Source organism: Gouania willdenowi, chromosome 17 (assembly GCF_900634775.1).
Source record: "Gouania willdenowi chromosome 17, fGouWil2.1, whole genome shotgun sequence".
Classification (NCBI taxonomy): Eukaryota; Metazoa; Chordata; class Actinopteri; order Blenniiformes; family Gobiesocidae; genus Gouania; species Gouania willdenowi.
The window spans coordinates 35,066,801-35,079,139 of NC_041060.1; the positions used below are offsets into that span (position 1 = coordinate 35,066,801).

General features: G+C 39.1%; 1 protein-coding gene across 1 annotated transcript in view; it reads right to left on the bottom strand.

Moving 5' to 3' along the window:
• wnt3a (wingless-type MMTV integration site family, member 3A) overlaps window positions 1-11,814 on the bottom strand; it is a 60,240-nt gene extending 48,426 nt beyond the window's left edge. The window contains exon 1 of the mRNA XM_028473004.1: window positions 11,705-11,814. Within this exon, the coding sequence (XP_028328805.1) occupies window positions 11,705-11,778 (74 nt within the window). The 5' untranslated portion in view covers window positions 11,779-11,814. The remainder of the gene's footprint in view (window positions 1-11,704) is intronic.
• Between the last annotated feature and the right edge of the window lie 525 nt (window positions 11,815-12,339).

Sequence of the window (12,339 nt, forward strand, 5' to 3'; positions counted from 1 at the left end):
TTAGCTTTTCACTTAAAATCTATTTAAGAACGGACTAAAGGTGGCGCTACCGCTGGAAATTTTGAAGCACAAATCAATAAAATCTGGTGGAATTGTGCTTTAGACGTTACTGATCAACTATCAGAAGTTCTTAAGTGACTCATTTAGTGCAAACTTGATATTTATAAACAGCCCAAAGGTGGCGCTCGTGCTGGTAAATATAACAACACTAGCGCCACCTTTAGGCTGCTCTTAAATGGGTTAAACATCAAAATCATCATTTAAAGCTGCAGTATGTAGAACGCTCTCTTCGCTCCATTTTGAAACCGAAACCGAAACTTAACACAGTGCCAGATACAAAATACAATAAGCAAAACATTCAACTGTGAGCCAGATAGCAAAATAATAATCATTTTGCCATCAAAAGTCTTGTCTCAGTGTTGTTTTTTTTTTTTTTTTTGAAGGAAACCAATGTTCAGATGTTATAGTTTTCAATGAAGCAAAAACATTAGCTTCAAAGTCACTGAGATGACTCAGTTTGTCATAGTACAAAATATTCTGTGGGTCTTTTAAAATCAGTCAAAATGCTCTAAAATGGCTGGCACTGAATGAGTGAACCTCTCTCCTGGTATCTTTTGTGGACGCTCCTAGTGACTTTTTACCAGACTCAAAACGCCCTCACTTTGCTCTTCTTCTGGTTGTTGTGCACACTAGTTAAAGTGACTCCTCCTCCATTAATGCTCGTTGTAATTTGTCATGGATATTCTATGAGCGCATGTCAAGAGCCTGACGGAGAACTTTTTCTACTCTGTGGAACCGAGTCATTAGACTGAATTCTCCAGAACGTGGTACGTGCTGTACAGCGCGGGGACGTTCCGCGGACCCGGCCGTACTTCATTCAAACTCGTTTGTCAATATAGACCAGTGACAAATGTAAGGGCTTTATCTTGTGTTATTGGAGAGTTTTCTGATGTTTTAGAGACTCTGACTTGAATGCACGGATCACTCTGTAGTTACTGCCCTGAACAGTGGCTGCAGCTGTAGCTCGTCCCCGTTAGAGAGCTCACAGAGACGGCTGTGATCTCAGTGGAGACATATTTCATGTCTGCACCAGATTCTGACCAATCACAGAGCTGCACTCCTACTGAGTTTTTAACACAGACTCTGGTTGGATGCTACGCGGTGAAGGTGATGTGTTTCAATCAGCGCAGGATGACACACTAATGTTTGCTGAGGAGGTGAATGGAGGCTGTCTCTGGTATATGAATTATTAATGTTATAAAATGCATAAATAACTAGTTTTTGAACTGTTGTGTATCTTTGTGTGTCACATATGTAGAGAGCAGCTCTCTGAGCTGTGTGTGTATTAAACATCTATGTAGCGTCTGTAGCATCACATGTAGCTGTTTGTCATGTTTACAGTTTAATGCTAATAACTCATTGAGTGCCATTCACGTCTATGGACATGAATTGTGTTTTTTTCGGCTGGGGTTGCTAGGAGACAGTGTGACGAAGCTCTGCGTTGAATATGTACATCACTTGTACGATGATGTAGTGACCAACAGGTGACATGAAGGTGGTAGCAGCACCTTTGGATGAGAGATCACCCGTGATGGGCAGAGCTCAGAGCGAGAGGAAAGGAGTTTACGAGACAGAAAATGGCGCTACGAGAGTTGATGCTGAAGTTCTCACCAGCTCACAGCTGCACACACTCGACCAGAGCATGTGTGGAACTAAGTGGACTATTGAGTATGGTGATGGTGAGAGAAAACGATCAGAAAACGGAGCAAGTGGTGACACTCAGCATGTTTGGGAGGAGGAGGAAGTTGCGTGTGTGGAGAATGACGGGGGGAGAGACTTGGAGGAATGCCAAAATACAGTAAGAAATCCATTGAACTAATAATTCTGCCATCAAAAGCCTGGTCTCAGTGTTGTTTTTGTAGTTTGTCACAAACTGGTGATTTGTGTGAAACTTGCCTCTATTCAACTACTGATTACAGAAGAACGAAACAAGCTAGAAACATTTTTTTCTGATGAAAGTAGAGAGTCTAATATTTTGGAATCTTCAGATCTTCAGATGTCAGATTGTCATCGGACAAAATGTTCTGTGGGTCTTTAAAGATCAGTCAAAATGCTCTAAAACGGCTGGCACCGAGGCAGAAATTTTGGAAATGGCTGGCACTGAATGAGTTAAATAAAGCTGATTCATTAAAGAAACTCACCTACATGTGTGCGCTGTGCACGAATGTCAAAAGCGTAGCATCAATGGGTTCAGGATTATAGAGAGATCATCTTTGGTAAATGGTAAATGGACATGATTTACTGTATATAGAGCTTTATCACCACTGAAACAGTCTCAAAGTGCTTTACATATCAGCTCATTCACCCAATCACTCTCACATTCACACACCAGTGGGACAGGACTGCCATGCAAGGCGCTAGTTGACCACTGGGAGCAACTTAGGGTTCAGTGTCTTGCCCAAGGACACTTCGACACATAGTCAGGTACTGGGATCGAACCCCCACCCTCTCGATCAGAAGACGACCCACTACCACCTGAGCCACGGTCGCCCTTTATTCTGGTTCAGGATGTATTCTGACAGCTACGGGCTGGGTCAGATCTGACCTTGTAGGTCTGATTAAAGCTAAAGCTAAGGCAAAAGCTAACATCTGAGGCGCTGCAGCCTCAGTGCGCATGTCCGTGATACAGAAAGTATCGTTTCGGGGGGGGGGCACCAAAATGCCGTTGCAGTGTAAATGCACCACCAAAACCTTTGCGTTTTCACGAGAAAATGTTCTCGTGTAAACAGGGCCTAATTCACCTTGAATAAGCTTCTCTTAGGTTTACATGCCATTTATCCTGTCTGTTATCACTTTCCCTTTGACACCAGGACGTGTGTGGGGGGCGGATTTTGAGCAGTCACGGGGATCCATGAGGACACAAAGTGATCCGTTCCTCCTCAGTGTTTGTGGCTTTACTCTGTTGCTTCTCCACCTTGGTCTGCCTTTTTATGCTTGATTTGCCGTGTAACTGTTGTGTCTAACGCTGTGATGGAGTCTTCTGCTGGAACGTCCATCAATACACTTTTATTACTGTTGGTACGTGAACGCGCTTGACTTCAGTGGATCAGCCAATAGTAACGCCAAAAACAGCCCATAGAGAAGGAGAACAGATTCACTGTCCACTCACAACACTTTGGATTACAATATGCTCAAAGATGATTATGGATTTTTTAACAAATTATGTGCAGAAAAATTTACATACTGCAGCTTTAACAACCACAGATTCTTGATCAGTGAGGTGAAAACAATATTCCTACTAAGTTTGATCACTGTACTTTAAAATGTGATTTAAATTACAAAGTAGCGCCACCTTTAGTCTGGATTTCAGACAATAAAACTGAAATATTTGGCACCAAAGTGGTTGATGTACTCCATTATGTAATTAAAACACTTGTTTGTTTTGTTTTTGGGAGAGGGGGGTAATTCAAGGAGCACCCCTACTGAACGCACCAACAGGACAACTTATAGCTGAAATTCGGAGTTTCTGAGAAACGTCTCGATGTCCCGCCCTAAACAGCCTCACTTCCTCCCACTGCCTCTGCAATCTACCAGAAGCCACGCCTCTACATTCCGACACGCGCATCGCGGAACATAATAAGGTCGCATTGATATATGTCTATGGGTCAGGTAAGAGCCATAATCATATTTACATGTTTGCTGTTGTGACGCACGGCCTTGTTTCTGTGCACTGTTCCACATTCACTTTGATTGACAGTCTCAAAAACAGGAAGTGGAAGCCTATTGGCTGCAATCGTTTCCATGTGTATAGGGGTCTATAGGACGAAGGAGGGACTTATATACATTAATGTATATGAATGACCACGAGCAGTAGACCATAATAAAAGACTGGTTAGGTATTTTTACCGCATTTCTAAAGAATTATACATAAACATAGATTTCTCAGAAACTCTGGGTATCAGCTTTAAGAACTGCTGCTGGATGTTATATAGCACGTGTCAAACTCAGGACCACGGGCCAAATCTGGCCTTTTGGAGCATCCAATAAGGCCGCTCGAAAAAGTAAAAATGACAGAAAAAACATGAAACATTTTGTAAATTACCAACTAATTCAGTTGTTGATATCTCAGCAACTCCAATTATAAAAATTTAATTAAAAATTACAATATTTGCAGAGGTTAGTTTTCCACTTCTTATATCACATTAGAGCAGTGATTTTTAAAATCAAATTGTTGAAATAACTTTTCCAAAATCTAACAAAATTCCACAAATTCTCAAAATCAGTTAAATTTAAGTGAAGATCACTGATTGACTCACATACTTTATTATGTATATATCATCTACAGTATATGTGGAAGTGTAACACAGGGCATGTTAATGTTGACTTTGCCTATTTTCCAACCTAAAATCTGTGGCCCGCTTAAGATCAAATTGGTCTGTATTTGGCCCCTGAACTAAAATGAGTTTGACACCCCTGATCAATAAGTTCCAACAACCAAACCTTTTGTACTCAAGATGTAATTTTCAGTACAAAAAGCTATTTTGTACTGAAAGTATATCTAAAGCACTGAAGCCTCTTCTAAGCAGAGGTTGAGACAATAAAAAGTTCACTCTGAAGTGTCATTTATGTCCCGCATCACATCGACGCTGTAGCTACGCTAGCTAGCTACGTGTTTTTACAAGAGAACATTTTTAATTTGGCGCTATTTCAGAAGCTAACTCAGTTATAGGCCTGTACGTTATTATTTAATGTAAATGTAGTGGTTTTGATAAGTAAGAGTCAAGTTTTAGGGTTGCTGGTCAGATGCTGACTCAGGGTATATTATGTCAAATTGATTTGGCGATATATCGCGATATTTCACCACGCTATTATCTTATCGTTCCAAAAAAATTGTCCAAACAGATTTTTTAATCATGTTTTTTTAACAAAAAACATGAATAATCATACATTTTTAAGATTACTTTTTTTTTTTTTTAAGAATTTAAGAACTTAACAGAATCAGAATTTGTTGTAGAAGCAAAAGTTTAACATTTTCGAAAAATGTAAATTTACAGTTTGATAAACAGAACACTTTTTTTATGTTGGTGCTTGAATTACGGTTAGTTATCACTTACTTGTCCTCACAAGTTTTTAAAACAAGCAATAAATTATATTTCATATCATCTTGTAAAGGTGACATTTGCAGTTATTGATATTACGATTTTATCGTGTTAAGTATCGTGATATATGTTATTGTGACATTATGGTATTATCAGATTCATAACAATTACACCTCTATAAACCAGCCTTCAGTGAATTTGCTGCTTGCTGTTCAGTGCTCTCAGTGTTATGTATGTGCCTGATAGTCATAACCTAGCAGAGGCCTTGGTGAGTGCTATCAGTATGCTGTGGTATCTGGCCTGCTTAGGGCAGTCTGACCATGTAATTACATATCAGCAGGAAATCGACTGAAGTAAAAATACACAAAATTAGAATATGCTACGCAAAATGGCAAAAAAATTAAATAAAAATACACAAAATGACAATATGTTATGCAAAACAGCAACAAAAATGCTCAAAATTACAATATATTACACAAAACGGCAACGAAAATGTACAAAATGACAATATGTTATGCAAAAGGGTAAAAAAAAACACAAAATTACAACATGCTTGTATACTTTTCTGATATTTTTGTATTCATTTTGTGTATTTTTATTTTACTTTCATGTGTTTTTCTCTAATTGTGTATGTTTTTTTGTATTCCAGCTCACAACAATGAACCAATCAAAAACAGACTCAGCTCGAGAGGATTTGCAGAGAAGTTTGAGAACGAGTGGAACAGCATAATGTGGATGAAAGTGAAAACTTTAGAGACTGAGTGATACGCTAGATGTAAAGATATGCAGCAGAATGAGTGGAAACGTAAGAGGCTAAATCAGTCTGTCTCTCTCTCTGTCTGTCAGTGTGTTTCCCTGAGTCCAGCTGTGCATGTAATTAGATTTTTATCACAAGGAAAGCAGATAAAAAGCAGATTAGAGCGTACGGACTTCCAAAGCGTTCCCAAAAATTCAGGATTCAGACACATCTAGCACCAAATCTTGGGATGGTGACGGAAGTGAAAAAGTGTCGACCTTTGATGTTATTGAAGTCTGTTCAGAGATGAAAGGAAAAAAATGATTTAATGACTCATTTCTATTTCATTCAATGGACTATTAGAGAAGTCTGCGTTCATTTCTGTTTATTGTCTTTCCTGTTCTCGTTGGTCCTGGAAGTCCTGAGTTCACCTTTGACTTTGATCACAGCGGGGCCACATTATCATTTAGAATCTAATCAATCTGAACATTGATGTCATTTTCTGTATTTTTTTCTCATTTTATGTATTTTTGTATATTTTTCTGTTTTTTGTGTGTTCTGAATAATTTTCAAATATTTTTGTTTTCCTTTAATGTGTTTTTCTGTGACTTTGTACATTTTTGGAGTCTTTTTTGTGTATGATAATTATCGTTTGAATATTGTTCTATTATTTTTGTATTTTATTTATTTTTGGTGTCATTTTGTATATTTTTCTGTTATTTCGTGTGTTCTGAATAATTTTTTTTAGATATTTTTGCTTTCCTTTAATGTGTTATTTTGTTTATTTTAATTATCATTTTGAATATTGTTCTGTCATTTTTGTGTGTTTTGGGAGTCATTTTGTATACATCTGTAGTTTTGTATGCCTTAATGCTTTTCTGATATTTTTGTATTTATTTTGTGTATTTTTGTTTTCTTTTAATGTGTTTTTCTGTAATTTTGTACATTTTTGGAGTCTTTTTGTGTATTTTGATTATCGTTATGAATATTGGTGAATTATTTTCGTGTATTTTGTGTGAGGGCTCTAGTCTGAGCTCATTCTACATGTTCTTTGTTGCAGGACCCCAAAATTCAAAGCGGAAGTTTTAAAAATAAAACACACCAAATATATTACGTATAACTTTGAACACTTTTTTTTTTCTTTCTGTGCGTTCTGGTATTGCTCTACTAAATGTTCCACATGGTCAACGGAGCGCTGCCAGTCCACGGACCAGTGTTTGGGGACCACTGCAGTTAATGGACTGTAGGTTTTATGCTGGAAACAAATTTCAATAAAAATGTGCCTAAGTTTCCAGCTATAAATTAGACAAAGTATGGAAGGCATTAACAATGTCCAAGCAATAAGTTACACATACTTAAAAGTCCTGTGATTTATTTATGTTTTGACCAATTTTTTACATTTTAATTTGTTAAAGTCTCTCTCTCTCTCTCTCTCTGTCAAGTACCCCCTGTAGTGTCATCACATACCCCGAGGGGTACGTGCACCCCCATTTGAGAAATATTGATTCACACAATGATTCATTCCAGACATAGGCAACTGGTGGCCCAGGGGCCACATGTGATCCTAAGTCTAATTTTGCGCGGTTTCCAAAACATAATACTTGAAATAACTCCCAAAACATGTCTGTGACAGAGAGAAGCATTGGGTTCTAAGGCTGCAACAATGAATCAATAAAACCGATAAAAATCGACTATTAAAAGCGTTGGCAACAAATTTCATTATTGCTTTGTTGCGTTGTGGGTTTTATGTCACTGACCGTGACGCAGAGACGTTTGTGTGTGCGCGCACCACGAGTGTTTGTGTGTGTGCGCAGAGTGCTTGTGTGTGTGCACCATGAGTATTTGTGTGTGTGTGAGCGCACAAGTGTTTGTGTGTACGTGTAGAGCATTTGTGTGTGTGCACCACGAGTGTTTGTGCGCACCATGACCATGTTCGGGTGTGCGTGCACCACAAGCGTTTGTGTGTGCACACATTTGTGTGAGTGCACCCTGAATGTTTGCGTGTGTGTGCACCACGTGCATTTGTGTGTGTGCGTACAGGGAACGTGAGCTGGGATTAGGCCGTTGTGAGACAGGTTAGTTTTACCCTACTGATGATGTGTTGTTGTAATACTAATCCAATTGGTGCACACATTTTTATGTGCGCACCATGAGTGTTTGGGTGTGCACGTGCACAAGTGTTTGTGTGTATGTGTAGAGCATTTGTGTGTGAGCACCACGAGTGTTTGTGCGCACCACGACTGTGTGGGTGTGCGTGCACGAGTGTTTGTGTCTGTGTAGAGTGTTTGTGTGTGGGCGCATTTGTGTGAGCGCACACCAAAAGTGTTTGGGTGTGTGTGCACTAAGTGTTTGTGGGTGCGCACTGTGCACGCACAAATGTTTGTGTGTGACTTGCAAGCATTAGCATTTATTTGTGCGTGAGAGACACTTTTATTTCAGTTTAACCAACTTAAAGGTCACATGTCATGCTATTTTTCACCATCATCTCTATTTGTTCTAAGAACCCCAAAAACATAATATTTGAGGTTTATTTTTCCAAACTCTCGAGTTTTAGCCTCTGAAAAGTCACTTTCTGATCAACTCTACACAAACAGGCTGATTTGCGGCCTACTTATGCATATTCATGAGTGGGCGTGTCTATAGATGGGACACTGACTTTCTCAGCCCATATATTACTTTATCATGTTTAAAGCACAGAAAAGTTGATTTAGTGTAACATGGGCCCTTTAAGCAGCATTTAAATGTGCTTTATAGAAAAAAATCTGATACATAGATTCATCGATTATTTTTTGACCGATTAATCGATTGTGAAAATAATCGTTAGTTGCAGCTCTATTAGGCTCCTCACCTCACCTGTTACTAATTACACTGCACAGCGTTGGTTTCTATCCACTCACATCTATGTGAGGAACATGTTTCACTTTTAAATGTTCAATAAAGACTTATTGTATGTAGACTCCAACGTGCAACACAAACGTATAACGCACGTCTGCAGCGTCCTTTGTTCCATGTAAACCTGGGGTGTTAAACTCATTTTAGTTCAGGGGCCAAAAACGGATCAGATTGAGCTCAAGTACCACAGACTTTATGCAGAAAAATGAGTCATTTCAACATTATTGTACTATACATTACATTTCTACATATACTTAAAAAAACAACAATATTCTAGCAATAAGTGACAGATATCAGTCCCTACAGGATCTACACTTTACATCAGGGGTGTCCAATTCCGGTCCTCGAGGGCCACTATCCAGCATGTTTTAGATGTTTCCCTCTTCCAACACACCTGATTCAAATGATCAACTCCTCATCCAGGTCTGCAGAAGCCTGAAAACGATCCTAATCATTTGAATCAGGTGTGTTGGAAGAGGGAAACATCTAAAACATGCTGGATAGTGGCCCTCGAGGACCGGAATTGGACACCCCTGCTTTACATTTACTAGATTCTGTGACAAATATCTATCTATAAAAGCAAGGAAGTTCTGTGTATGTACATGATTTTGATCTCAGTGTGAGGGGGCGCTAGTGCAGCATCTCTATTAATTACATGGCCGTCTGCGTGTGTGTTTGTGGAGCAAATACCAGCGTGTGCAAAGCACGAGTTTGTGCATCCATTATTTTGGGCTTATTTGGTGTTGCAAAACGTTTATTTTTATTTTATTTTGAAGTCACCACGGAATCAACGCAGTTTACACTGGACGGAGGGTTGGACCGGAGAGGGGGAGGGGCGTCTGAGCAGCCGCACTCACACTGATATATTAGCAAAGCTCTCGAGTCTCACGCATTGGGTGTGAGACACACACATGCACGCGAATGATGCGTGTACGTGTGTGTGTGTGAGAGTGAGCCCACGGAGGAAAGATGGACAGGTAGCGACACACACACACGCACACACACACACACACACACACAGACACACACGCACACACACACACACACACACACACACACACACACACACACACACACACACACACACACACACACACACAGACACACACGCACACACACACACACACACACACACACACACACACACACACGCACACACGCACACACACGCACACACGCACACACACAGACACACGCACACACACACACAAATTATAGATTAAGTTATTCTCAGTCTGCTCACTAAGTTACATCTGTTTGTATATTAATTACTAACCTTGGTTGATAAGCACCCCTGCACTAAGAAATGTTAAATGCTAAATAAATAGTTTTATTTTACAAATACATGTCTTTTATCAGATTCTACCTAAACCGCTGCATTGGTGCAAACTTTATTTATCATTTTATTATTAGCATGTTTCATAGAATTAAACCAGATCAATCACACACTATTTTACTTTACATCCACAAATAAAGCCCTTTATAACACTACAGAGTATGCAGAGTCCAGCTTAGTCACGATGCAACAATGTGAGTGACGTTATGTGAATCAACAGAGCAGGTCATAGACATATACACATTACAGCAGCTCTAGGGTACGTTCAATAGCACAAACGTTAAACAATTACACCACGATAAATTGGAGCAGACTCTTGTCCGCTGTCAGTGAATGGACACAGTCAGTTGATAGCCAATCAGATATCTTTGATTAATAAAAAGCTCCCCTGTAGTGGCCGGGAAGAGTGTGTGTGTGGAGGGGGCACAGTAGGTCAGATGGGGGGCACTGCCTGCGAATGCCCCCCCATGACACTGAGAGTATGTACACCTCTTTGTACATCCAACCTTCAAACACATACTCAATTGGCCATAATTGACAACTCTACTTAAGCTCCTCCCACGATATGAATACATACTTCTGACAGACACTGTACTAGTCTATTTAATAAAGGAAAATAATATGTCATAATTTGAGGAAAATTGAAAGTTTTTGTCAGAAATTTGAGTTTTTTCAACTGTTTAATATTAAAAATCACTGTATAAGCACCAGAAGTGTTGGGTTTCATTTACACCAGTGGTTCCCAAACTGGGGTACGTGTTCCCCTAGGGGTACTTCAACTCCTCTCAGGAGGTACACAGAAACATGTCAGTTTATTTTTTAACATTATAATTTTTTTAAAGTTTTTTTTAACATGCACACAAACTTTTTTCTCATCCATCAATTATAATTTGCGGCACAACTTTTTAAAATACACCAAAAGCTTAAATTAAAATTCTAAAACGAGAAAGAAATCAGAAATATGATTTTTTTTGCCAGACTTCACACAAAGATAAATGCAGGTGACAGATTATTTTTTTTTGGGTTAAATTAATCATCTATAGATGTTTATTTTCACTGAAACATTGTGAGAAATGTGTTGCAGATATGATTTTATTATTAAAGCTGCAGTTTGTCAAAAGATGTGTTTTTGAAATAATCATTTTTGCCATTCATTAGTGGTTAGGAAAAAAGGAACCATGATTTCCAATGAAATGTAATGTAAATGAAACAATTGTTGCATTGTAAAACATTTCCACCCTTTTTAAGTTACTGCTAGTTTTTCTTATTATCTTATCTTTTAATTAATGAAACTGGGAAAATGTAGTTAAAAGTGTATATTGAAGCCCCTTCGGATAATTCAGTACCAGAGGTTGGTGACCCCTGATTTACACAATGATTCATGTTTTCTCTGTCATTTTAACGTTTTCCTGCGGGCTGACTTGGATCCTCCAAAGGGCCGGATTTGACCCCCGAGCCATTAGTTTGTTCATGAATAAATCATTTTTACTTAAAAAAAAAAAAAAAAAAAAAAAAATTAAGAAGAATGAGAAGATGAAGATGGAAGCAAAATAAAAATAAAAAGCGCAAAGTGTGCGCTGGAGGCTGAAAGTGACGCTCACGCACGAGGTTAAAATGAAATAATGAGGGAATCGAACTCACCACCAAATGGGGTACCCGGCCATGACGTGCGTGAGCCCGCAGAGCAGCAGTGAAATCCCGCTCCGTATAAACATCCTCACTCACGGTCCCGCACAACCAGTCCCGCACAGTGCAGCAGGAAACATGCGCATGCACACAGCCCTCCGCGTGCACGCACTCCGACCTCTGTGCGCGCGCGTCGGGATCACAGCGCGTTTGAAATAAAAAGTTAAAAAAAGAAAAGAAAAGAAGAAGAGCCGCACATTACCTCTAGGTCTAGGTGTGTGTGTGTGTGTGTGTGTGTGTGTGTGTGTGTGAGTGTGTGAGAGAGAGAGAGAGAGAGACCATGTAGTGCAGATATAGGCACCTGGCGGCCCGGGGGCCACATGCGGCCCTCAGTCTAATTTTACAGAGCCCCTCAGTAAACTTACAAAAAGACAACAAAAACATGATTGTTTTAAATCCAGTACTAGCAAATAAGCCGAACAACAACATAAATACACAATATTACTCCAAAAAAACAAACATTTTACAGGAAAAATAAACAAAAGGACATAACAAAGAATTTCAACATTGCAGGAAAATACAGTAAAAGACACAAACCTACTGAAAAATAGAACAAAATGTCAACAGTTATGAAGACAATTACACAAAAT